The 26,657-nt window shown below is 33.3% G+C and overlaps 2 protein-coding genes across 3 annotated transcripts in view; one reads left to right on the top strand and one right to left on the bottom strand.

Annotated features, from left to right (window-relative positions):
- The window catches only part of LOC114328120 (uncharacterized), a 259,872-nt gene that overhangs the window by 116,034 nt on the left and 117,181 nt on the right, over positions 1–26,657 (bottom strand). The window lies entirely within an intron of this gene.
- On the top strand, positions 1,358–20,888 carry LOC114328121 (neuroglian-like). Its single transcript, XM_028276896.2, has 4 exons — positions 1,358–1,526; positions 6,868–7,164; positions 9,322–9,592; positions 20,317–20,888. Exons 1-4 carry the CDS (start codon positions 1,463–1,465, stop codon positions 20,822–20,824), a joined length of 1,140 nt encoding a protein of 379 aa, XP_028132697.1. The 5' UTR covers positions 1,358–1,462; the 3' UTR covers positions 20,825–20,888.

The raw sequence follows: 26,657 nt of genomic DNA, 5'->3' as shown, positions 1-26,657 counted from the left end.
GTAAAAATATTAAATTCCATGATTTTTTCAATGCAAAACTATTAGGCCTGGATCCCGCGTACCAAAAAAACAGTTGATTAATAGCAAGCTGAAAATTTGTTAATAGCTTAACGGTGTCTTGTCGGACAAACTTTAATGTAGAAGAACACTGGAACAGGGGAAGTTTTAATTTTGGAACGTGATTTCAATTGTTGAACGTGTCATCCTGACAAGTTTATGATTGTGAAAACTAGCAGGTTGTTTGTGAGTTTATTCAATAGCAAACTTTATAGAATATACCGGGTGGACCATAAGTCAGTTAACGCTATCAAAAAAAGTAACGCGCAAGTTTGCGGCGTCTCCAAGAAAATATATCATGCTCTGTGAAGGGTCTTGCAAATAATCCACAGTTACAAAGTATTCGATATTTTCAGCAAGACGGTGCACCGCCTCATTACGGATTGCAAGTTCGTGAGTTTCTAAATGACTAGTTTAGTGATTATAGGGAGAAGAGACACAACTGAATGGCCCGCGCGTTCGCCAGATTTGACGCCCTGTAATTTTGCCTTGTGGGGAGCACTTAAAGATAAGTTTTTGCCAATTTGAAGTTCTCCGTGCCAACTTGGAAGTCTGTAGAAAGACTTGTTTTACTGTGTATAAGCGTTGCCAAAAATGTATTGATGAATGTGGTTTACATTTTGAACATAAAATGTAGAGCATGCACTTCTTTGTACCTACTTATTTACAATAAAAAATAAACAATAAACGTTTTTTTACTTCAGTTATTTTTGATTTTAATTAATATACAAAACGGTTAACTGACTTTGGTCCACCCGGTACCTATGAAAAACATTTTGTCCGACAAATATATTGAGCGTTTTAATAAGTCCAACACGAAGACCATTACAAATGACAGGAATTATGTTGGTGATAAATACCAGTCTGATTTTGCATAAGTGTTTAATGAAAGGATAACAAATCAATTATTGGAAGTTCTGTCCGACAAAATACATGCGACGTTTTCGGTTTTCGTAGTCTGACGTTCGTAACCTGTAACCTGTTCCACAATTAAAACTTCATCTGTTCCAGTGTTCCCCTTCATCAAAGTTTGTCCGACTAGACACCGTTAAGCTATTAACAAATTTTCAGCTTGCTAATAATCAACTTTTTTGGTACACTGGATCCAGGCCTATATGTTACAGGCTACAAAATTGAATTAAAATTCTGCATAAATGGACTTCGCTGCGAGCTCAATGCCATAATGTCTGAAATTACAACCTATACCGTCCCACATGGATTTCTGGTAGTTGTAAATGTGTATGACCACATCACTTGTTATCGCGATTTCCGAATTAAATAATAAAAACTTGGAGGAAATTGTTGATTACGGCATAAAGTGAAGAAGGCTCGCGTTTTGTGCAAGATTAAAATATTATTTAGTGGTTTCTTAGATTTCCGAACGTGCTTGTTTATCAGCGAGAAGATGTGGAGGACTGATGTGGTGGTGTGTCTTGTTTTAGTAAAACTAGTGGGGTGTTATGCCAATAGTAGGTAGTTTCATTGTTTTTCAAAAATGATACAATTTTTAAAAATATATTAATTACAATTTTAATATTATTTTGGAGCTCATTTATCAACAGCAATAAAATAACTATTTACCGGTAATAATTAACAGACCAAAATATTGCCCCTTTTTATTTTTGTTTTTTTTTACTTATTTGCTAAAAATGTTTACTGGAGTGGTTTATATTATTAATTATTTATATAAAACTTAGAGGCCCTTGCATTTGCTAGTCTTGACTAATATCTTCCACTTTACCGATCCTTCACTTGTTCTCTCAATTCCTTGGTCCCATTTCATCTATGTCAGTCTGGACGTCATCCAACCACTTTCCACGTGGTCTCCCTCTTCTCTTCTTCCCTTGTTCTTCTGCGCGCACAACTTTTGGATGGATGTTTCTTTCTTTTGGCATTCCTAACATATATATCAACCATCTAACTCTCTGTGACCTGATTAACTGTGTTATTTTGGGTCTCGTACACCTCTTTTAGCTCCTGGTTTGTTCTTCTGCACCATTTTCCATTTGCCTCCTTTATACCACCAAAAAATTTTCCAAAGATTTTCCTCTCCCAGATCTTTAACTTTTTTTCTTCTTTCTGCTTCATTGTCAAGTTTCACATGCATAAAACATTCGCTCCCCTGGAACTGTTTTTCAAGTTGTTTCAACAGTGCGTTTAAATGATCCCACTGCTTTGTTACATTTCAACAACCGTTTATCTATTTCTCTCTCTTTGCCTCCCCTATTGTAACTGTTACTCGAAGGTACTCAAATTCTGTTACCTTCTCAAATTTATACTCTTTCTCATTAATTTTCTTCTGTATTTTCCCGTATAATTTCCCTATACTTATTTTTTTCTTGATTTATAGTCAAGCCATATTTTCTAGATTCTTCTTCAATTTTTGTGAACATTTTTTGAATACATGTCTATTCTTGAACATGTCAGAATACATATCAGACAGAAGTCATATGTAGAAACTAAGAAAGACATAGAAGAATAAGATTGTGTTATGGTCGGCAGTTACCCCTGATAGAAAAAAGTTTGTGTCTTTGTTGTATTTGTCCCATGCCAACTCAAAATTGCCAGTCAACTCAAAAAAAGTAGAAGAATAAGATTGTGAAATGGTCAGCAGTTGCCCCTGAGAGCAAAAAGTTTGTGTCTTGTTGTATTTGTCCCATGCCAACTCAAAATTGCCAGTGAACTCAAAAAAAAAGTAGAAGAATAAGATTGTGTAATGGTCGGCAGTTGCTCCTAAAAGCAAAAAGTTTGTGTCTTTGTTGTATTTGTCCCATGCCAACTCAAAATTGCCAGTAAACTAAAGAAGAAGTAGAAGAATAAGATTGTGTAGTAGTCGGCAGTTGCCCATGAGAGAAAAAAGTTTAATTCGTTGAAAAAAGTTTAGTTGTTGTATTTGTCCCATGCCAACTCAAAATTTCTACTAAATCAAAGAAGAAAAAGAAGATTATTTATTGATAGACAGTTACCCCTAGCGTGAATTTTTTTTTATCTTGTCATGTTTTTCCCACACCAACCAAAATTGCCAGTTAACTAAAGAAGAAGAAGAATAAGAAGAAGAAGAAGAAGAAGAAGAAGAAAATTTTACAATATACTAACTCCAAATTGTAAGTGAATAAGAGATTTTTCCCTTATTCCGCGACGATGAGCTGGCCAAATACCCAAGTAGGTGGAGGCCAATAAACTAAAGAAGAAGAAGAAGAAGAAGAAGTCATATGTACTGTTGTCCTTTGTTCAGAATCGTGTCGCTTGTCTGCATCTTGACTCCTCTAATTATTTTTTCTAGTACTAGATTGAATAAGTCTGTTAACAGGGCTCTCCTTGTCTTAATCCTCTATTGAATTTACACTGATTTGAAAAACGTCTTTCTATTATGGCTTTATTGACTGTATTAGCGACATTTTAACTAATTGTTTTTGTTTCTCTGGTATTCCTAGTGATCTTATTGCTTCATATAATCCGTTTTGTGAGACACAGTCGTAGGCCTATTTAAAATCAATAAAGAATATATGCAAACCTACATTTTGTTGATAACTGTTGTTTTGCAATAATTTTAGCATAAAAATTTGGTGGATTCTTGTTTCTCCCTGTCTGGAACCAGCCTGGTATTCTTCTATTATCTCTGTTTCGTAGGTTTTTATTCTACTTCTTATAATGTGTGTTACTACCTTATATAGTACTTCTGATAGTGCGATTTCCCTGTAATTGTCACAGATAATTTTATTACCTTTCTTGTGAATTGGACAGATGAGTGCTGTGTTCCACTGCTTTGGATTTTTTTTTTGTTTTGCAATATTTTTAGATAAGTCGAGCTATCTTTTGTTGCACCATATCTTCTCCTATTTCTAATATTTAGGCTGACACTTCGCTTTCTCCTGCACTTTTATTATTTTTTAGGTCCATTATTACGTCTATTACTCCCTTTTATGTCGGTTCTTTATTTGTTGTTGTTCTGTTTCTTGTGCTCCTTGTATTTCTGTGTCTGTTTGGCCTATATCGTTTAATAATTCGTCGTTATAAATACTCTATCCATTTGTGTAATTTTTCTGTCTTGTCTCATCTTAAATACATCTTTATTTCTGTAAAACACTGTGGTTTTGTTTTGTGTCACTTGTGTCTTTTTACTTCTTGATAAAAATTTATAACTACTTTTTGGACATCTATTCTTAGCCTTCTATTATTTCTAGTAGTTTTTCTAGTAATTTTCTCTTCTTTTGCCTGCATAATCATATATCTTCTCTACTTTTGGGGTTAAAATGCTCTTGACTTTTTTCTGTATTACATCTAATATTTTCCATTTTATCCTCTAGGATTCTTGTGCAGTCCTCATCAACCTGTGTTCTTTCATTTCTTTTTCTGCTTTCCTAATGCTAAGATATGAAGCTTGTATCATGGCTTTTTGAATTAGTTCCCATTCCTCCTCTTGGTTCCCCGTCGTGATTTTTACCAATCCCTCGTTTATTTTTTCTTCTCTTCTCTTTGCAACCTCATTATCTTGGAGCTGCTCTACTTGGTATATTTTCAGTTGTTTTCCGTTTTTTGTTGTTTGGGAATTTCTTGCTTGGGTTTGACTGTGGTCAATACATATGGTCATTGTCGGCATCTGCTCCTCTCTTACTTCTACAATCAGTCACGGATCTGTTGTGTTTTCTAATGAGAACGTGTTATTTTATGTACATATTTATGATAAAATTGTGTAACGTTATGTTCCATTAAAAATTCTATTAGTTTTTTTCCATTGTCTTTACTTTCTTTATGCAGGTTTTAACCACTTGTTATATTCTTATAAATATTTGCTCATCCTACTTTGGGATTAATATCTCCCGCAATTATTTTTAGGCCATATTTTCGTACTTTTTCAATTTCATTATTTATTTTCATGTCTTTTTCTTCTGTAGAAGCATGTCATCAGTTATGCTGATTTTTCTATATTTCTCGCGCAATCTGAAATAGCACGCACAGTCTTTCTTGATGTTGCTTGAAAGCCAATTACTACCTACTCCACTTATTCTCTCTGATACCTTAAACCCATCCCCAAATTTCTATTTTACCCGCCGCTTTTAAAAAGAGTACTTTTTCTAAGTTTCACTATCTTACTTCCCAGCTGCGTGGTTTAATGTAAGGTCATTATTTCGATTCTATATTTCTCAGGTATTTCATCTACATTTCTTAATGCTCCTTGTAGGTCTCTTAGGTTCCATGTCTCCAGTTTCAATCCATTTTCAATTTGTTTGTTTCCTATCTTGGTGTTTGTTTTCTAATAGCAAGTATTGAACGAAACAAGTAATAAAATCAAAACAAGCAATAAAAATACTAATTACAACACCTTCTAATGCCTTCTGATAGCTTCTATTGGTGAGTTAAATGGAAATTCTCCATATGCGCAATAAATACACAACTTTAAATTGGTTTGTTGCCAAATAATTCAAAACGATAACAAAGGAAATATAATAAAGGAAAAATAATATGGGTAATTAAACCCACTTACCGATAACTTGTCGAATTCTAAACCTTAGGGAACTAACGAACAACGATGTCGATGTGTGCACACACGTTTCTGGTCTCGATGCATCTCTTCTGTTTTTCTTATGCCATGGGGGAAGAAACTCGGGTTCAAGTGGGGTACCCACTAGACCGATCTCACATTCCTCAACCGCGATATCGATAAGAGGAACACAGGGGTAGCGGAAAAGGGATATGATTTCGAACTATTTAAACAACCAAATCAATTTTAATGGAATTCAAACACTTGGTAATCTTCTTTTCCTTCCATCTAAAATCATTGCACTTATCGTAGCCATTTGGTAACCATTTTCATTTGTTTTTTAACATTTATTAGTTTTTGACACTCCTTGTGCATCTTCTTCTTTCTTTATTTGGTATAGCTGCTCCTCTTCATTCCATCTTCATTCTCTACCGTTTTCTGTTAACTTTTAGTATGCTATTTGTATCCTTGTCCTCTTTCTTCTTTCGTCTGTTTCTTCTGTTTTTCTATCATTGTTTCTGTTCCTATAACGCAGAGATTCTCTCCAATCTTTGCGGCATTCCTTAATTTAACTTTTACTTGTAGTTCTTACCTTTCTTATTCTTTCTTATCTTTTAAAATCACCATTTTAGTTTTTGTAATCCTTTCCGATATTTTGTTTTGCTTCTTACAAGTCCAACCCAGCAATTAATGTTATTGGCTTATAGTTTCACTGCCTATTACGTTGCTGTCCTTACATTTACGTATATCGTCTTTTCGTGTCATGAAATAGTCTGCCAGCTTCTGATGTATTTCATTACTATACTTTGGTTCACGTTAAGAGTAGAACGTTACGCTTACGGAGATCAGTGTTGCCAAATCTCTCACGCACGGGTGGATACTCGACTGCTGATATACGATTCATTCAGTACGGCGTGGCATCGGCGCGCTTCTATCGTCCGTAAGAAATACATGGGACTATCTCCGCAATGTTCTGTTCTAACGTGAAACGCTCTATATGGGTTTGCGATCAATATATTATAATCTTGCCTATTCTGCACCACTCTTAGTAACTGTTGAATGTTAATACCATGACATTGTTCTTTTACCTACTCCACTTTTGCCTTCTATGTTCACATCAATTGTTATTCGTATAATAGCAAGTTATAGTTGCTGTAAATTCCAAGAATGGAAAAGGTGACAAACGAAAGAATTAGGGGGATAATGCAGAAAATTAAGTAGAAATATAAATTAAAATAACGTGGTAATTAAGTTAACAGTCTATCGTTTTTAGAAAATGTAATTTTTTTATTGGTCACTATTTAAATTCCCTACATGCATTCTTTTAGGAGAGCTCATTCCCCTGGATCCTCCAGGAAACCTAAGACTTATCGAATTTGAAGAGAAAGACGTTCTAATAGAATGGGATGGTATAGAACCAGCATCAGTTCGAGGCACCTTTAAAGGATACTTGGTGAGGATATGGAACCACGTTTGGAGCCAAGTCTATGCTATTCCCCCCGAAATGAACAAAACTGCCATTCAGTTCTATCCCTATTCACGAAATTTTATTACCGTAGCTGTCAGGAATGATAAGTATGTAGGACCAAGAAGCAATGCCATTAGTTTTGATGCTCCACAAACAGGTAAAGATTAGCCTTATACAGGGTTTAATATTATGGTAATATGAACTGAGACACAATTGTTGGTGTAATGAAAAGTACATTTTTTAATTAACTACTGGACGTTTCGATTTCCACTCCGATAATCGTTCTCAACATTTAAAAAGAAATTTGTTTGAAAATTCTGGGAAATTTCATAACCTGATCTTTTTAGGATATGTGTACTTGTACTTTTCAAACAAATGAAATTATGGTCTCAATCTTATAAACTCTAGCAATCTGTAGTTGAACAGACATTGTTTGAAATGATGTTATTGCGTTATACTTCAGGCTGTATGCTCGTTGGGTAAATTATTCCGATTCGTTTTTTTTTTTGCACAAGCTTACTCAAAAAGAAGTCCTTATAATAAATCCATAGTGTGCTAGGGCTAGGAGGTATCGCGGTCGGAAAATTTTTTTAAACAATTTTTTTACACAAATTCAAAAAATCATTTTTCTTTTTCAATTTTTTTAGATTCTTTGGGTCATTTTGAGCAAAAAAGGTCTCTTGTGATTTTTCTCTAAAATTGATTGTTGTCGAGTTATATGCGATTTAAAATTTGAAAAACGCGAAAATGGCAATTTTCATGGCTTAATAACTCGGTTAAAAATTATTATTATGAAAGTCAGAAAGTGACCAAATCAAAATTTAAATCCCCCCTACAAGATGCTGAAGGATTTTTTGTCATTATTTTATTACTAAGCTGTTATTTTCAATTATTAACTATAAGGCCGATGCCGCACTGCAGGAAGTTTGGTAGGATGGTGGATGGTAGACACCTGCCTGGCGACCATCTAGCTACTTATACCACGAATAATACAACGACGGTAGCAGCAGTGGCCTCCCACTACCATCTAACCATCCGGTGGTCCGCCAGGCGTCTATCCACCCATATCAGTCGTGTTTGATAATCCATCCGGGTAGCCTCGCTATGGATGAAAGCTTAATAAGTGCAGTATATAAATGAAGGGCAATTTGGGACCCAGCAGACCCACTATGTGACGAAACATGGCTTAAAATATCTGTTTTATTTATTCTTTGCAGTTGCATTAAAAAAAATCCAATATTCAAGTCAGGTGAACTTAAAAAACAATTTTTGCCTTTAAATCGATTTTTCTCCACTTGCTGAAAAATTTAGTGAGTGAGTTTTACCTATAATATGACGATATGCTAAAAAACAAACCAAATGTAACGTAACAAATGAAACAAACGATTCCTCAGCAGTCAGTTGGATACTGACTTCTGACTTCATTTCACTCTTTCACTGCGTCCAGGATGCAGCGACCCTCCACCATCCACCTATAAAATCCACCCTCCAAGCCACCATCTAGCATCCTGCAGTGCGGCATCGGCTTAAGCGCTCAGTGCGTATTAGCCGGCCGTCAACTGTGAGTGCGAGTGAGATTCACCATTGGATGGCCGGAATGGTGCATCTCTTTCGCACTCACCATTGACGGTCGGCTAATACACGCTCAGCACTCATTGTTTTATAATTAAAAATAACAGCTTATTAATAAAATAGTGGCAAAAAATTCTTCAGGATCTTGTAAGGGGGTCTTTAAACTTTGATTTGGTCACTTTCTGGCTTTCATAATAATAATTTTTAACCGAGTTATTAAGCCACGAAAATTGCCATTTTCGCGTTTTTCAACTTTTAAATCACATATTAACTCGACAACAATCAGGTTTAGAGAAAAATCACAAGAGACATTGGGTGGAATCCATAAAACGTAGTACCTGCTAATGCTTCAAGTATGTACTACATTTTTCTACTACAATCTTCAAAAATGTAGTACATACTTGAAACATTAGCAGGTACTACGTTTTATGCATTTCACCCAATGTATGCTCAGAATGACCTAAAGAATCTAAAAAAAAATTGTTGAAAGTGAAAAAATTAATTTTTTGAATTAGTTTTAAAAAATTGTTTAAACAATTTTCTGACCACGGTACCTCCTGGCACCCTGTGGATTTATCATAAGGACCTCTTTTTGAGTAAGTTTGTGCAAAAGAACGAAATTTTGACTGTTTTTTGTGTGTTATTTGGTGTTAATTTATTTGTGTGATCTGCATCGTAGATGTGATTGTTAAAAACTGACGCTGTGCAGTATACTAATTTTATAAAATGTTGTCACTTTTAGAGCCGAATATGCCATTCTTATTCGAACACTTTCAACTGGGAGCAAGTTCAGTTCTTCTTCAATGGAACAAGCCCACTCAACCAAATGGTGTTCTACTTGGTTACAATATCTATTGTAGTGAGATGGACGGCGACATCGTCAATGAAAAATCAACTATTAGATATTTTGTCACTGGAGTAGATAATTTCCAAGCAAAATTAACTGGACTGAAGGAGGGAACGAAATACTTCGTGGAAATAGGAGCTCTTAATTGCGCGGGAGAAAGTGAAAGGTAAATTTTTAGTATTTAAGGTAAGGTTAGGTTACGCTAGGTTAGATTAATTATCGTTCAATCTTCGCTTGTCACTCCTGATGCACAGCATCAGTCACTCCTGATCTTCGTCGTAGCTGGCGGTTTTGTATCTTGTCTCGCAGTGTAACGTCCAACCTAGCACGCTCCCAGTGGCGTAGCTGACAGGCTCGCAGGGTTCGCAAGGCGGGGGGGCCGAGGTTATGAGGGGCCCCTTAAAGCACTTGAAGCCCTTAAAGCTTTCAAGCTTCATACTTCTACTTTCTTTAAATTAGGGACCAAAACATATTTTCCTAATAAGCATCAAAATAGGGAATTTGGAAGGAAGTAATGAAGCGGATAATTGACGTAATTCTTACCTTTCTGGGTGCAATTTAGCGTTTCGTGGACATGTTGGTAGTTTAGATGAAAGTGAATCCCAAAAAGGTAATTTTTTGGCGGTGGTTTTTTTACTAGCTCAATATTATCTTATTTCAGCTAAATTAATCGATAAAAACAATAACTTAAAAACAAATTACTTGAGCCCCCAAATACAAAACGAAGTTATAAATTTGCTGGCTCAAAAAACTAAAAACAAATTGATCAATTTAATTAAAAAAGTTGTTTTTATTCGATAATTCTTGATACCACTCAAGATATTTCAAAACACGATCAGCTTAGTTTTATTTTCCGTTCTGTAAAACTAACTTGCGCTGAAAATAATTTACCTTCCAAAGCAGAAGTTATTGAAAGTTTTTTGGGATTTATTCGCATTTTGGACCAAAGTGCAGGCGGTCTTGTAAATAAAATTTTAAAATTTATACAATCAAATCACCTTTCCGTACACAACTGCAGAGTAAAGGGGTATCCTGCGACAAGCGTTATTAGTAGTGTATATTCAGGCGTACAAAGGCGCATAACTGACATTGAAAAAACAGCTTCCTATGTTCATTGTGCATCCCATAATCTGAACCTAGTGTTGAATGATGCCGTTGCTGATGTACAGGGGTTAGGGATGGACTCGAACCGAGCCGAGCTTTTCACAAGCTTGAGAAGATAGAAGCTCGCCTTGAACTTCGAGCTGCCGGATAAGCTTGTGGCTCGTGTCAGCTCGATTCGAATATTTCGAGCCGGCTGGAATTTATTCCATATTTTACGGACATAAACAATGTAGGTATATGTATTAAAAACACATATTATTTGTAGTCTGAGTTACTTATTCTCAAACAAAAGTATCAGGCGTAGCAGAAATAAATGAATTAGAAAAAGTATTAAGAATTAGCTAAAATATTGAAAAACTCGTTAAGGAAAGCTCGGCTCAATTCGAATTCAGCTCGGCTCGGTTCGCAAGAAACAAGCCGGCTTGAGCTCGAAGCTCGGCTTCTCAAACGAGCTGAGCCGAGCTAAGCTGGAGCTAGTGACCATCCCTAACAGGAGTTGGTTTTTTTATGATCTGATTAAGAGATTATATGTTTTTTTAGCGCAAGTATTAAAAGATGGGATGTACTATGCACTACATATTATGACTTTGGATTTATCGCGTTTGCCAACACTTAAAATAGACCAGGGCGCATCTGTAAAAATATTAGTACATTTGGACGTTGAGAGGTGACTCAAATTTTTTTGCAGAAATTGCTTGAAAATAACTCAAATAATAATATTTGACTTATCCTCCCTCTCAAAAAGGTCCGGAACATTGTTTAAATAATCAAAATGTCAAAAAATTAAGGAAAAATTCGATTTTATTTTTTTTATTTATTTATTCGAAATTTATTAGTATTCATTTCCGAGAAAAGTTGTACTAACATAAAAGTTGTGTAATTAAATTTCCTACAATATAGAATTAGATAAAAATTTATAAAATAGTCACCCTTGTTGCAAAATAGCAATAATGGCGAAAAACCATACAAAAACAAGTATTCGCATTTTATATTTTTCAACCATTTATGCTAGACTTAGGACCTTCATATTTCACCCAGAAAAACTTTATGATATAGTAAAATAATACTGTAAATTTCATTAAGATCGGCTCAATAGATTTTGCAAAATAAATTTTGCAATCCAGCTTTCGCAAAAAAATTCATTTTTTCAAAATGTTACAGGACTGAAAATAAAGCAGATAGCAAGTTGAAATTTTTTTGCGTATAGAAATGTACTGTACCTTTCATTTGCAATTTGCAAAATTAAAATCGATTAACTACCACGTCGTCAGGAATTTTTTAAATAAACATTAATTATTGGTGCTACGCGCAAGACAGCGGATAGTTTACTCTGATTGGGCATTCCAATGACCTTTGATATTGAGTAATACATTTTAATTTTTATTACATTTCGATATAAATAAATAAATTTGTTTATTGCAAAATAAAAACACATACTCTATCCTTTGAAATAACACTTTTTTTAGCAAAAACTTTCTTTGTTCATATATTTTAACTTGGAAAATAAAAGTTTATTATTTTTAAACATATGCAATTGTTTAAACAATATTTCACAAACAATAATAAAATTGGTTTGATTTTTGTGGAATTAAAATATTAAAATACAACAAAATATAGAGTAAGAAAATAATATATTAGATAAAGGTTGGAAGAAATTTTGGTGGAAATCAACTTGTGTGAATCAAACACCGCTGTCCTGCGCGTGGCATTAAAAATTAATGTTTATTTAAAAAGTTTCCTGACGCCGGTGGTAATTAATCGATTTTAATTTTGCAAATTGCAAATGAAAGGTACAGTACACTTCTATAATCAAAAAAAAATTCAACTTGCTATCTGCTTTATTTTCAGTCCTGCAACTTTAAAAAAAATGGATTTTTCTTGCGAAAGCTGGATTTCAAAATTTATTTTGCAAAATCTATCAAACCGATGTTAATGAAATTTACAGTGTTGTTTTACTATATCATAAAGTTTTTCTGGGTAGAATAGGAAGGTCCTAAGTCTAGCATAAATGGTTGGAAAACGTAAAATGCGAATACTTGTTTTTGTATGGTTTTTTTCGCAATTACTGCTATTTTGCAACAAGGGTGACTATTTTTTAAATTTTTAAACAATTCTATATTATAGAAAATTTACTTACGCAACTTTTATGTCAATACAACTTTACTCAGAAATGAATAGTTTTAAAGTTATAATCAAAAAACCAATAAAAAAATCGAATTTTTCCTTCATTTTTTGATATTTTTGATAATTTAAACAATGTTCCGGACAATTTTGAGTGGGAGGATAACTCAAATATTATTATTTGAGTTATTTTCAAGAAAACTTCTGCAAAAAAATTTGAGTCACCTCTCAAAACAGATGCGCCCTGGACTAAAAGGTTATGTGAAATCCGGTGGTCATCCAGACATGATGTTACGGCTTTGCGTCGAGCTTTCCCACAAGTAATGAAATCTTTAACGAAAATTTCATTGCTATCTAAAAAAAAAATATGAAAACTTAGAAGCTAATGCATTATTAGAGCATAATATGAATAATTTTGAATTTGCCATTAACATTACTATTCAATCTAAAATACTCAACTTTATTAATCGAACATCAAAACTTTTGCAATCTGAAAAGGCAGAGTTAACGGTCATCCTTCAACTTTTTGAAAAAACTCGTGATAATCTTCGAGAAATGAGAAATTCGTTTTCCGAAACTTTGGCAGAAGCAGCAGGAATAGCAGGATAGTTGGGTATTATAATAGAATTTAAAAAATAAACGGATAAAACGTATAAAAAAATTTTACGATGAGCTCAGCTACGACGAAAAAATAACTTATAGCAAAAAAAGTTTTGAAGTTAATGTTTTCAATGTAAAAGATATAATATTGCAACAACTTGCTAATAGACCGGGCAGTATCGTCGCCCCCGCTAGCGAAATTATTCCGATTCGATTTTTTTACACAAACTTACTCAAAAAGAGGTCCTTATAACATATCCACAGGGTGCCGGGCGGTGCCGTGGTCGAAAAAGTGTTTAAACAATTTTTTTTAAACAAATTCACAAAAATAATTTTTTCATTTCGAACAAATTTTTTTTAGATAAATTGGCTTATTCTGAGCAAAAAAGGTCTCTTGTCATTTTTTTCTAAAATTGATTATTGTCGAGTTATATGCGATTAAAAATTTGAAAAATGCAAAAATGGCCTTTTTCAAGGCTTAATAACTCGAGTAAACATTTCTTATTACGAAATTCAAAAAGTGACCAAATCAAGTTTCAAACCCGTTCTTCAAGGTCCTGAAGAGATGTTTGTCATTATTTTATTACAAAGCTGTTATTTTTAATTATTAACAATTAGCGCTATAGTCCAGGATGTATCCGTCGCCCCCGTTAGTGAAATTATTCCGATTCCATTTTTTTTGCAGAAACTTACTCAAAACGAGGTCCTTATAACATATCCACAGGGTGCCGGGCGATGCCGTGGTCGAAAAATTGGTTAAACAATTTTTTTTAAACAAATTCACAAAAATATTTTTTTTATTGCGAATGATTTTTTTTAGATAATTTGGGTTATTCTGAGCAAAAAATGTCTCTTGTGATTTTTCTCTAAAATTGAGTGTTGTCGAGTTATATGGCCATTTTCGCATTTTTCAAATTATAAATCGCGTATAATTCGACAACAATCAATTTTAGAAAAAAAAAACACAAGAGACATTTTTTGCTCAGAATGTCCCAAATTATCTAAAAAAAAATTTGTTCGAAGTGAAAAAAATAATTTTTGTGAATTTGTTTAAAAAAAATTGTTTAAACAATTTTTCGACCACGTCACCGCCCGGCACCCTGTGGATATGTTATAAGGACCTTGTTTTGAGTAAGTTTCTGCAAAGAAATGGAATCGGAATAATTTCACTAACGGGGGCGACGGTACATCCTGGACAATAGCGCTAATTGTTAATAATTAAAAATGACAGCTTTTTAATAAAATAATGACAAAAATCTCTTCAGAACCTTGAAGGAGGTATTTGAAACTTGATTTGGTGATTTTTTGAATTTGATAATAATAATGTTTAATCGAGTTATTAAGCTTTGAAAATGGCCATTTTCGCATTTTTCAAATTTTTAATCGCATATAACTCGACAACAATCAATTTTAGAAAAAAAATGGCAAGAGACCTTTTTTGTTCAGAATAAGCCAATTTATCTAAAAAAATTTTGCTCGAAATGAAAAAATTATTTTTGTGAATTTGTTTAAAAAAAAATTGTTTAAACAATTTTTCGACCACGGCACCGCCCGGCACCCTGTGGATATGTTATAAGAAGGACTTCTTTTTGAGTAAGTTTGTGCAAGAAAATCGAATCGGAATAATTTCGCCAGCGGGGGCGACGATACAGCCCGATCTATAATAGGTTTTTCGGATTAAGAGACATGTATAATAGGTTTTCATGTCTATTCCCAAAAAATCTATTAACACTAACGGATGAAGACTTATTAAAAGAAGGTCAAATATTGTCCTTTACACATATTTTAGTAATTATACTGTTATTTGGTGACGTTATGTTTATAATACGGGGGCCTACCAAAATTGTAGCGGGAGGGCCCCCCAATCTTCAGCTACGCCACTGCACGCTCCATCGCCTTTTGAGCCGCACGGATCTTTTGCATTATTCTCATTATAATGGCCAACGTTTCCGATCGGTAACTCAACACTGGTAAACTCCCTCCCACATCACTGGGTAAAACACACTGGTTAAAGGTTTTTTAAGACATATTCATAGAAGAGTGGGTGGACATATTGGTGTGTCGGACGGTTTGAAAATGTGGTTCTACTTGCCGATGGCTGCCCAAGTCACTCTTATACAACGGAGAAGCTCAACGGTTCAGTTATATTTTGAATTTTCCTATGCGAATCTCGTGACCTAGGTATGTATCTGCAATTACCTGGTCTACGGATCTTTGTCTTACGCATATATCTTCGCCGACTAGAAGATTTATCATCATCTATCGTATATATAAATCCATACATCCTTTTCGATGTGTTTTAGGTGTATTAACTCCTTCACCTCTGCTCTTTGACTTCTTATATTATAAAGCACCATATTTCCTTTTGTAAACCCTGAAGTGTTCCATTTTTTTAAGCGTTCCCAATGTCCCTTTTTAATTGGTCTTACAAGTATGTGTGTCTTATTTCCCAGGTAAGGCACTCATAATTTCCTTAAATCTTCTTCTTAAAGTGCCCTCTCCTCAATGCAGGTTGGCTACTACAATTGCAAACTCTTCTGTTTTCAGCTGTTCTTATTAGCTGTTCAAAATTTAGCCCTGTCCATTGTCGAATGTTTCTCAGCAACAATAGTCTTTTCCTTCCTAGTCCTCTCTTTCTCTCGATCTTTCCTTTCACAATAAGTCACAATAAGTTGAACATATTTGTACTTAAAAAAAACAGTAAAATCCTGTATAAAAGGTATATTTAAAAACCCTCAAAAGAGCCACATCAAAATCACATAACTAGTTTTCGACTTGTTTACCAGTCATCATCAGTGCTTACCTAAAATGAATATAACCTGATAAAATAATACAAAGATATTGAAATTTTGACTAGGGTTAAAAAATTATCAGTTATACTCACGTGCAATGTACATGCTAACAATGCTAATGAATATAACCTGATAAAATAATACAAAGATATTGAAATTTTGACTAGGGTTAAAAAATTATCAGTTATACTCACGTGCAATGTACATGCTAACCACCAAGATAGTATTTAACAAAAATATGTGGGTCAAAGTGCAATAAAAGAAGTCCGTCAAGGAAACATTGGTTTAAAAAGCTACATTAAGTATGGATGTTTAAAATATTTAGCTAATCTGCCCCAGGTAATATCTGAGCTGTGGATTTGACTTATTTACATGTTGAAAGTATGACGCAGTATGACGGCAAGTGACAATGAGATGGATAGGACTTCCTAACGATGACAAGACAGAAATGACAGTTCCACAGGAAGTTAAAAATTAACCTGTCATATTTAAAGACTGAGGTGTACAGCATGTTAAAATTAGAAATTATGTAAGAACACACTCCATTGTGAAAATTATCATTTAAAATTAAATATGTTATAATTAAAAATGTATTCACGTATACTGTAAGTGCAGTTAGGCAAACCACATTACACAAAAGTTTCGTATTCAATAACTAAATTCAGTAAACAAAATTATCAAGAGATCTAAGATTTAAAAAAGCAATTTTGTGTTGATTTAAAGTTATCGAATTTATTTAACTTAATGGTAGCTGTTGGAATTTGTGTGGGTAAGTGTGTAAGAAATCACAATGGGGCTGACTGAGGTGTACAAATGTCTTAAATAATCTAGGTGATGTATCATTAAGAAAGCACAAGCTCAAACTTAGGCGACTAATTCTTAAAGAACTCGCAGGCTGCCCGGATCCCTAAGGGTCCAAAAAACAAATATTTATATCAAAAATTAATAACCATTTTCAATTTCAAATATTTATATATTTGTACTTATTATTTCTCAGTATGTGGCCTAGATATATTGTTTTTCTAAGTTTCACTGTGTTGAAAGTTCACTTTTTTCCTTGCCTATTCTATGCAGCAGTTTTTCGTTTGAGGTATGAGGTATGCGATGTCCATGAAATTTTGAGGATTCTCCGATAGATCCACATTTCAAAAGTCTCTAATTTATTTACGGTTGATGTTTTAAGGGTCCATGTCTCAACTGTATAGAGAAGAGTCGACCAGACGTAGCAGTTTGATAAACGTAGTCGATCTTATTTCTAGATCATGATTTAGGCTACTATCGACCCAACATTCTAGGTACTTAAATATATTGACCTGTTATAAAATGTGCACATTTATTGTGCAAGGTGTAGGTACGTTTCGGTTTTTACGGATTGATATTACTTTGGTTTTGTTAATGTTTATTTTCATACCAAATTACTCACAGGTCGAGTTGGTCTTGTCGATGAGTCGTTGTAGACCCAAGTCGGAATCCGCAATCAACACCGTATCATTGGTGTATCTGATGCTGTTGATATTTACGCCATTAACTTTGACTCCATCCTTGGAATCCTCCAGTGCCATATAAAGTTTAAATAGAGTAAAGATTAAACAGCAGAGGCGACAGAACACATCCTTGTCTAACTCCCCTCCTAATTTCTACTTCTGCGGATGTGAAACCTTCGATCTTAACTCTGGCGTTTTGGTTCCAGTACAAGTTTTTTAGTAATTTGATCCTTACCTTACATCTAAAATTTGGAAAGGAAGTAGCTCTCTATTTTAAAAAATATAGTCGATCACATATCTTTGTCCTCTGGTATTTTCAAAGGTATACTTGTATTGATCTTTGTGAGGGAAAAAGTATTATTAATACGTAATTCATTTGTGGTGCAGATAAAATCTTAAAAAAGTAAAAACGAATTAGGGTTACATATTCCTACCACTTCTTATATCATTCCAACCTCTATAAATACAGAGTGAGTTTTTATATAAGGAAACCCTCAATTATCTCGGAAACGGCTTGACAATTTTTATATATTTTGGTGGGTAGGGATTTTCTAATCCGGTCGATATTATAGTGATAAGTACATTGTTGTCAAATCTTCCGTTTTTCTGGAAATCTAATGAACTTTCTTATTTCAAATGAAACACCCTGTATATTTTTTGCGTTTTGAAGTCCTTAAGAAATTCTGATTATTTTTTATTTTATATTCCCTATACCTAAAGCCACAGATTCGGAGTAACTACATTAAAAAAAATTTTAAACAAATTATAAAAATAAATTTTTTCGGCCCGTGTAGACATTATTTTACGTTCTTTGGATCATTGGGAACAAAAAAGGTCTTTTGTAATTTTTCCCTAAAATTAATCGTTTTCGAGTTATAAACAATTTAAAACTGAAAAAAATCGAATAATAACGATTTTCAAGGTTCAAAAACACAAATAAAAAATATAAAAAGACTAAGTTTTCACTCTAATGGCATATAAAACAACATAATGCTATTCTACACCCCACCAGAATGAAAACAATGGGAACCTTCTCTGGTTACACCTCCGAGGCTTCTACAATTTGCAAGCCATACGGATGCTGAGACTAAGGAAGATGAGGGAATTCTACAATTTACAATTCACGTCCCATCAATTCAATAACCATTTTCAATTTCGTTGCAAAACGAAAACACAGCCGAACCATATTCTAGTCCAATCATAGAGTGCTGCAAGCACCCCTACCGGTTTCGAAACTTATTAGTCTCTCATCAGGAGGCACATATGCTGCTCTCCCCGATCCAACCAAAACAAACCCCAGCATGCAGTCCCGGATTGCAACGAACAAAATGGCATAGATGCCCTAGCGGCAACTGCTTGAAAAAAGACTAAGTTTTCACTCTAATGGCATATAAAACAACATAATGCTATTCTACACCCCACCAGAATGAAAACAATGGGAACCTTCTCTGGTTACACCTTCGAGGCTTCTACATTGAAATTGAAAATGGTTATTCATTTTTGATTTACATTTACTCTGTGTGGAGTATGAAGGGAACCATTCTCGTTGGAACTTTACCGCGCTGAGCAGATGGGACGTGAATTGTAAATTGTAGAATTCCCTCATCTTCCTTAGTCTCAGCATCCGTATGGCTTGCAAATTGTAGAAGCCTCGGAGGTGTAACCAGAGAAGGTTCCCATTGTTTTCATTCTGGTGGGGTGTAGAATAGCATTATGTTGTTTTATATGCCATTAGAGTGAAAACTTAGTCTTTTTGCAAGCAGTTGCCGCTAGGGCATCTATGCCATTTCGTTCGTTGCAATCCGGGACTGCATGCTGGGGTTTGTTTTGGTTGGATCGGGAAGAGCAGCATATGTGCCTCCTGATGAGAGACTAATAAGTTTCGAAACCGGTAGGGGTGCTTGCAGCACTCTCTGATTGGACTAGAATATGGTTCGGCTGTGTTTTCGTTTTGCAACGAAATTGAAAATGGTTATTCATTTTTAAAAAATATTATGTTTAAAACTGCGGAGTACCCAAATTCAAGCTAAACCCTTCGTCTAGGGGCTCGCTATAACACTTTTTGGCACGTTTTATTGTAAAACATTGCTTTTTAATAATTGTTAATGAAGTGCATTATGATAAGACGGGCGATTGGGATGCAATAAAAACTAAAAAAACAATATTTTTGAATGAAACAAGCTCAAATTATTTATTGGTAACTGATAAAATAAGGCTTGAACTTGAATTTGTGTACTCCGCGGTTTCAAAGATAATATTTTTTATTTGTTTTTTTGAACCTTGAAAATCGTCATTATTCGATTTTTTCAGTTTTAAATTGTTTATAACTCGAAAATGATTAGCTTTGGAGAAAAGTTACACAGACCTTTTTTGTTCCCAATGATCCAAAGAATGTAAAATAATGTCTACACGGACCGAAAAAATTGATTTTTACAATTTGTTTAAAAATTGTTTTTTAAATAAATGTAGCAATAACTCCGAAACTATGGCATTTGGGTATAGGGGATATAACATGAAAAATAATCAGTATTACTTAAGGACTTCAAAACGCAAAAAATATACAGGGTATTCCATTTGAAATAAGAAAGTTAATTAGATTTTCAAAAAAACGGATGATCTGACAACAATGGCCGACAACAATGACGTCTGACCGGATCAGGAAACCCCTACCCACCAAAATTTATAAAAATCGTGCAAGCCGTTTCCGAGATAATTGAGGGTTTCCATAGATAAAACTCACTCTGTATATACAATTTTTGAGAACTTAAAAATGATTCATTTTTTTTTAGGAAATCTATTGAAGTCGATCTAGAGATGCACATTCCATACGCACCAGCAATGCCTTCATTTAAATACACCATCGACTTCAACTCGACAGACTTAAAACAAGCAACGAAAGATAACTGTCACAAGTCAAGATCTTTCTACTTATATGACTTCAATGCCACATCTGCGCCCGGAGAGATAAACTATCCGAACGACAACGAAAAGAGACCCACCACCCACAACGTAACCCACAAAGACTGGGTCCATATCAACACCAACTGCTTGGTAAATACTATGATAAAATGGATACCCGATATCGATAACAACCCTGGAGAGCACTTTTACATCAAATATAAGATAAAGGGAGAACAGGAATATTTGAAAGCTGGTCCAGAACTGGAAGAGGACTATCTGATTTTGGAAAACTTCAACGCCTGCGTGAATTACGAGATCATTCTGGTTGCTGTTGATGGGGAGTTTGAGACGGAAAGCGAAATGCAAGAGACTCCAGCTGTTATGTTTAAGTTTTAACAAAGCTCTAATTTAATATATTTATATATTCGCTAATTTTATTTAATAAAATTTAATTTTCTTACTCGTACTTTTATACTGTATCATACCTAGTGATCTACACTTGAGAGCAAAATAATAGAGCTCCTAATGAGAGCTCCTAAACTCAGTACTCTGGGACAAGCAGATAAACAACCTAAACAAGAAAAAGATCTATAACGCCGTAGTGAAAAGCATCATAACATACAGCTGCGAAGTATGGCCTATGAAGGAAAAAGCAAAACGAATGTTAGAGGTCACCGAAATGGATTTCTGAAGAAGAGCTGCAGGAAGATCAAGAAGAGAACCTGTCACAAATGAACGAATACGAGAAATAATGAAGGTCACACATAAAATAAATGACGAAATCAATGAAATACAACTAGGATGATTTGGTCACGTACAAAGAATGCACGAAGACAGACTTCCAAAACAAACACAAAACTGGAAACCGCAAGGTAGAAGAAGAAGAGGTAGACCGAGGAAAAGTTGGCAGGCAGGAATAAACAAAGCCATGGCTGAAAGAGGTCTGCAAGTAGATCAATGTGCGGACAGAGAGGAATGGCGAACGGGTATCGGAAGACGGAGAACGTTGTAAACCGATAATATATATATATATATATATATATATATATATATATATATATATATATATATATATATATATATATATTGCTTATTTCCTGACCGTGAATTTTTAAACAGTTGGTTTTTAATTCCTGGGTTTGCGGTCTGTTATAAATAAAACACTTGATTTTGCTTAGACGTTTCGGCTCTTTGCCATTTTCAATAAGCACTTTTAATTATTAAACATTACACTGTTAACAAACATATTTTATATACAATACACGTAATATTTTGAAAATTTAAAAAAATGCACATCGTGTTTCTCTAAGATGTTATGAGAGAATGCCAGGCATGGGCATTGGGCATATGGTAAAAGCACTTCACAACGGTTTTGGATGGTGGTCGTAAAACCAAAACGATAATATACAGGAGATCAAGTTACATAATATACGAAAGAAATAAATCTGACTAATGTTTAACTTTTAATAATGGGAGCAAGATTTTTTGTAGTTGTGATCTGAGTATGTAACTCGAAATATGAATACTGAGGTGCGAATTTTTTTTTGTATTTTATATGGAACAGAGGCTTGAACGCTAAAACAAGGATATTCATTAATGATAGAACATTATAATAGAACAGAGTATTTGATATGTGGGCATATAGAAGATTTTTAAAAATAACCTTGGTTCAAAAGATTAAGAGACAACCACGTTTTGTAACCGAATGAAATAAAGAAAAATGAGATATTAAATACAATTAAAATAAGAAATTTACAATTTTTTGAAAGAAATTTTAAGAAAAGAAATTTTTTTTTAAATTTTCAAAATATTACGTGTATTGTATATAAAATATGTTTGTTAACAGTGTAATGTTTAATAATTAAAAGTGCTTATTGAAAATGGCAAAGAGCCGAAACGTCTAAGCAAAATCAAGTGTTTTATTTATAACAGACCGCAAACCCAGGAATTAAAAACCAACTGTTTATATATATATATATATATATATATATATATATATATATATATATAAATAAGCAAAATCATTGGCTAATACTCGTAAAGTGAATGTGAATTTAGTTGGAAATATATAAAATGATGAAGGGTCATCATTCCATACATTTCTGTGCAACTATATACACCGGTGTTTCGGCCTATTTGGGCTTCGTCAAATAGGCGAAATATTAAACTAATTTTAATACTTACTACTTCGTCAAATGACGAAGCCCAAATAGGCCGAAACACTGGTGTATATAGTTGCACAGAAATGTATGGAATGATGACCCTTCATCATTTTATATATTTCCAACTAAATTCACATTCACTTTACGAGTATTAGCCAATGATTTTGCTTATTTATTTTTATATTTGTACTCGATTATCCAACATCATTATATATATATATATATATATATATATATATATATATATATATATATATATATATATATATATATATATATATATATATATATATATATATATATATTTTTAAGAAAATCGATGTAATATTATTGTGGCTATACAGGTAAAGGTCATTTTATACCGGGTGTAACAATCATACTGGGTTTTTTCTTAAAGTTCGGAACACCCTGTAGAGTATTCTAGCATATAAAAAAAGAATGTGTGTGTACTTTGTACGCACGTAAGAAGTTGTACTTCTATTATATGATTTCAACGAAATTAATATACTTTAAACAGTTTATTTATATTTTATTTAAATATTAAACTAATTTTAATACTTTCTACTTCTCAAAAATTTTTATTAAAACAGTGCCAAAAATTAAAATAATAAAAGAATTAAACACACACAAACAAACACATTGAAAAATGCCACAAATAATTTCTGAACAATGTAGGAAAAATTTTTAACTAAATACGTATTTTTTGAAAAAAAAATTATATATTAAACTTACAATCATAAAATGTATAAAAAAATAAAAAAAGGATGTGTGTGTACTTTGTACGCACGTAAGAAGTTATACTTCTATTACAGGATTTCAACGAAATTAATATACTTTAAACAGTTTATTTATATTTTATTTAAATATTAAACTAATTTTAATACTTACTACTTCTCAAAATTTTTTATTAAAACAGTGCCAAAAATTAAAATAATAAAAGAATAAAACACACATAAACAAACACATTGAAAAATGCCACAAATGATTTCTGAACAATGTAGGAAAAATTTTTAACTAAATACGTATTTTCTGAAAAAAAAATTATATAATAAACTTACAATCATAAAATGTATAGAAAAAATAAAAAAAAATGAAAGTTTCCATTGGGGTTCGAACCCGCTTATCAGCGCAATTAGTATTGAAATTCATTCACCTTAAACTTTTACCCACGGAGACCATGTGTCATCATGTGTGAAGATCAACTAACTAAACGGATTAAACTTTTGACGGTTCTGAATTTAACCAAATTATTTTGATTTTGAATTGAAATTATTTAGAATTGAAAGAAATATTAGAATACAACAAAACATAGAGTAAGAAAACAATATATTAGGTGAATATTGATAGAAATTTTGATGGTAATCAAATTATGTAAATCAAAGCATTACATACTATTTTAGTAGGTTCTTTTTAAATTTTCCAAATAGGTAGGTTCTACCTATGAAATTTTTTATTAGGATACTGAAACATTTACAATTATTACGTACTTGTCGCTTTTAAAAACTATTTAAAAAGTCACTACAATATTATAAACTTGCATTTTTCTCTGCCATCACAACAATAAAAACTAATATACACAACATTAATTTGTTTATCCAAAATCTCCATATTGAACAATTATTGACAGATGATTTTAACACCCAATCAGATCCCGTATAACGTTTATACCATACTGTCTGTGTGCGCATGCGCGTAGAATTATGAAATTTTACTTTCAATCGCGCCTAAAGAAGTATAACTTCAAAAATATTTAAATTAAAATTGAATTGTAGGCTTAGGCTTTATTAACATTTTCTTTTTTGACTCATTTGCTTATGTTGGATAATAAAAAAGTTAGGTACGTTTAAGAAAAAAACACCTTATGATTGTTACACCCGGTATAAAATGACCTTTACCTGTCAAGCAATAATAATATTACATCGATTTTCTCAAATAATAAGGCTGTAACATACTAAAAAAATCACTCGAATCGGACAACACGTTTAGAAAATTCGAGATTTCTAACGTGTACAATTCAGCAAGTGAGTCGATTATTTTGCTCTCAACTCAATTGTAGATTTTGCAGAATTAGCCTTATGACACCGGTATATAATAGGTTGGAGGGTTCCGTTGGTCAGTACTGGTAGATTATAGGCGGGGTCATTCATATAGATGAGAAACACAAGAAATAATAGATATAAAACTACAAAAAAGAAACTGGGAAGAGAACAGGTCTTCAAAAATGTTATAACTCATATTAACCTTTTTCTTCTTCTTATTGCGCCGTCTCCTTTCGAAGGTTGGTGATCCAAATGACAATTGTAGCTTTGGAAACTGCTGCACGAAAAATTTCTGCGGATGAGCAGTCAAACCATCTTCTCAGGTCCTTCAGCCACGAGTTCTGGCATCTTCCAACTGATCTTTTGCTCTGTATTTTACCTTCCAATATTATTTAAAGTAGTTCATATCTTTCCCCTTTCAACACATGGCCCAAGTATTGTATCTTTCTGTCTTGGATTATTCTTAGTAATTCTTTTTGTTTGTTCGTGCGCCGAAGTACCTCATTTTTAGAAACTTTTTGTACCCATGGAATTCTCAGCATCCGTCTGTATATACAGGGTGTCCCCGAAAATAGTGCGTTCCTTTAATTTAAGGTATGGATATAATACACAATTTAGAACAATAAAGTCCTATAACATTTTTTTCTAAAGTTAACCGTTTCTAAGAAAAAAATTACATTGTTCTCCATATAAGTGAATTTTTATTTTCATAAACTTGAGTGACATGGCAACGTAGCCTAGAAGAACTTGCTGTGACTGGAAATTTAACCCAATATCCCCTTGTTTATTTACTATGTATTAATTTAAGGTGTGATTTTTGGGGTTGTTGACATGGTAGGTACCTACCTGCAAAATAATGGATATGGGCTTGTCCATATGCAGGCCGTTTGCAAACGTAGACGTCACAGTTTACTTGTTTTCTCCCTGTTTTTCTTAGGGGTGAAACTTCAAAGGAGGCATTAGGGTGAGATCAAGTAAAACAGGTAAACGGCGCAGTCGACTTGGCAAACCGCCCACATATGGACAAGCCCTAAGGGTTTAGTTGAAATTTATATTATTTTACCTACCAGATGCAACTGACCTACAAACCTACTTTTTTAATCTTTAGACTTTGGAGTTGCGCGTTGTTGCCAGACTTCAATTTGCATATCAAAATGTATTTTCATTTTTTGGTCAAACGGATGAATTTAGAAAAAAATGTTATCAGACTTTTTTGCTCTACATTGTGCCTTCTACCTATACCTTTAAGGAAAGCACTATTTTCGGGGACACCCTGTATACAGGGTGTTTGGTAAAGAATGGGCCATAGCTTAACCTTAGATTCCTGAGGTTAAAATAGGTCGATTTAAGCTAACTTACCTTAGTACGAAAGTTGATAATAAAAGAAATACAGGGTGTCAAAGTTGAATTTTATTTATTCTTGATATTTCCTGACAGCCATGGGATAACAACGCGAAATTTGGTAGGCGGGGGTTTTTTGGGATGAGAAATCTAAATTCGCCACCAAAAATGATGTACTTCCCAAATGGCGCCACATACGTCTTTCAGCTCTCATTTAACACGTTAAATTTTTTTTATCCCCCACTCTACATACTTTTTGAATCAAAATTTTTATTTTCTTAATATTTTTACTTAAAACAGGTATGCTACATTCATCTCGCTAAACTCAACCGTTTTCGAGATAAACGCATTTTAAATCTATGATACAACATAATTTTTTGCATATCATTGTAGTTAGACCCAAAAAATAAACTTGAAACCATAATAATTGTGCCAGTTTTCATATTTATGTCATTGCATCGCAAATTCCATTTGAACAAATTTGCGATACATTTTTGTAAATTTTTATGGTTTTAAGTTATTTTTCGGGTGTAACTACAATGATATTATGCAAAAAATTATGTTGCCTCGCAGATTTAAAATGCGTTTATCTCGAAAACGGTTGAGTTTAACGAGATAAATGCAGTACACCTTTTTTAAGTAAAAATGTTAAGAGAATAAAAATTTTGACTCAAAAAGTACCAATAT

This window comes from Diabrotica virgifera, chromosome 4 (genome assembly GCF_917563875.1).
Source record: "Diabrotica virgifera virgifera chromosome 4, PGI_DIABVI_V3a".
Classification (NCBI taxonomy): domain Eukaryota; kingdom Metazoa; phylum Arthropoda; class Insecta; order Coleoptera; family Chrysomelidae; genus Diabrotica; species Diabrotica virgifera.
Note: the sequence above shows the minus strand (reverse complement) of the source record. Positions and strands in the feature narration are given on the sequence as shown.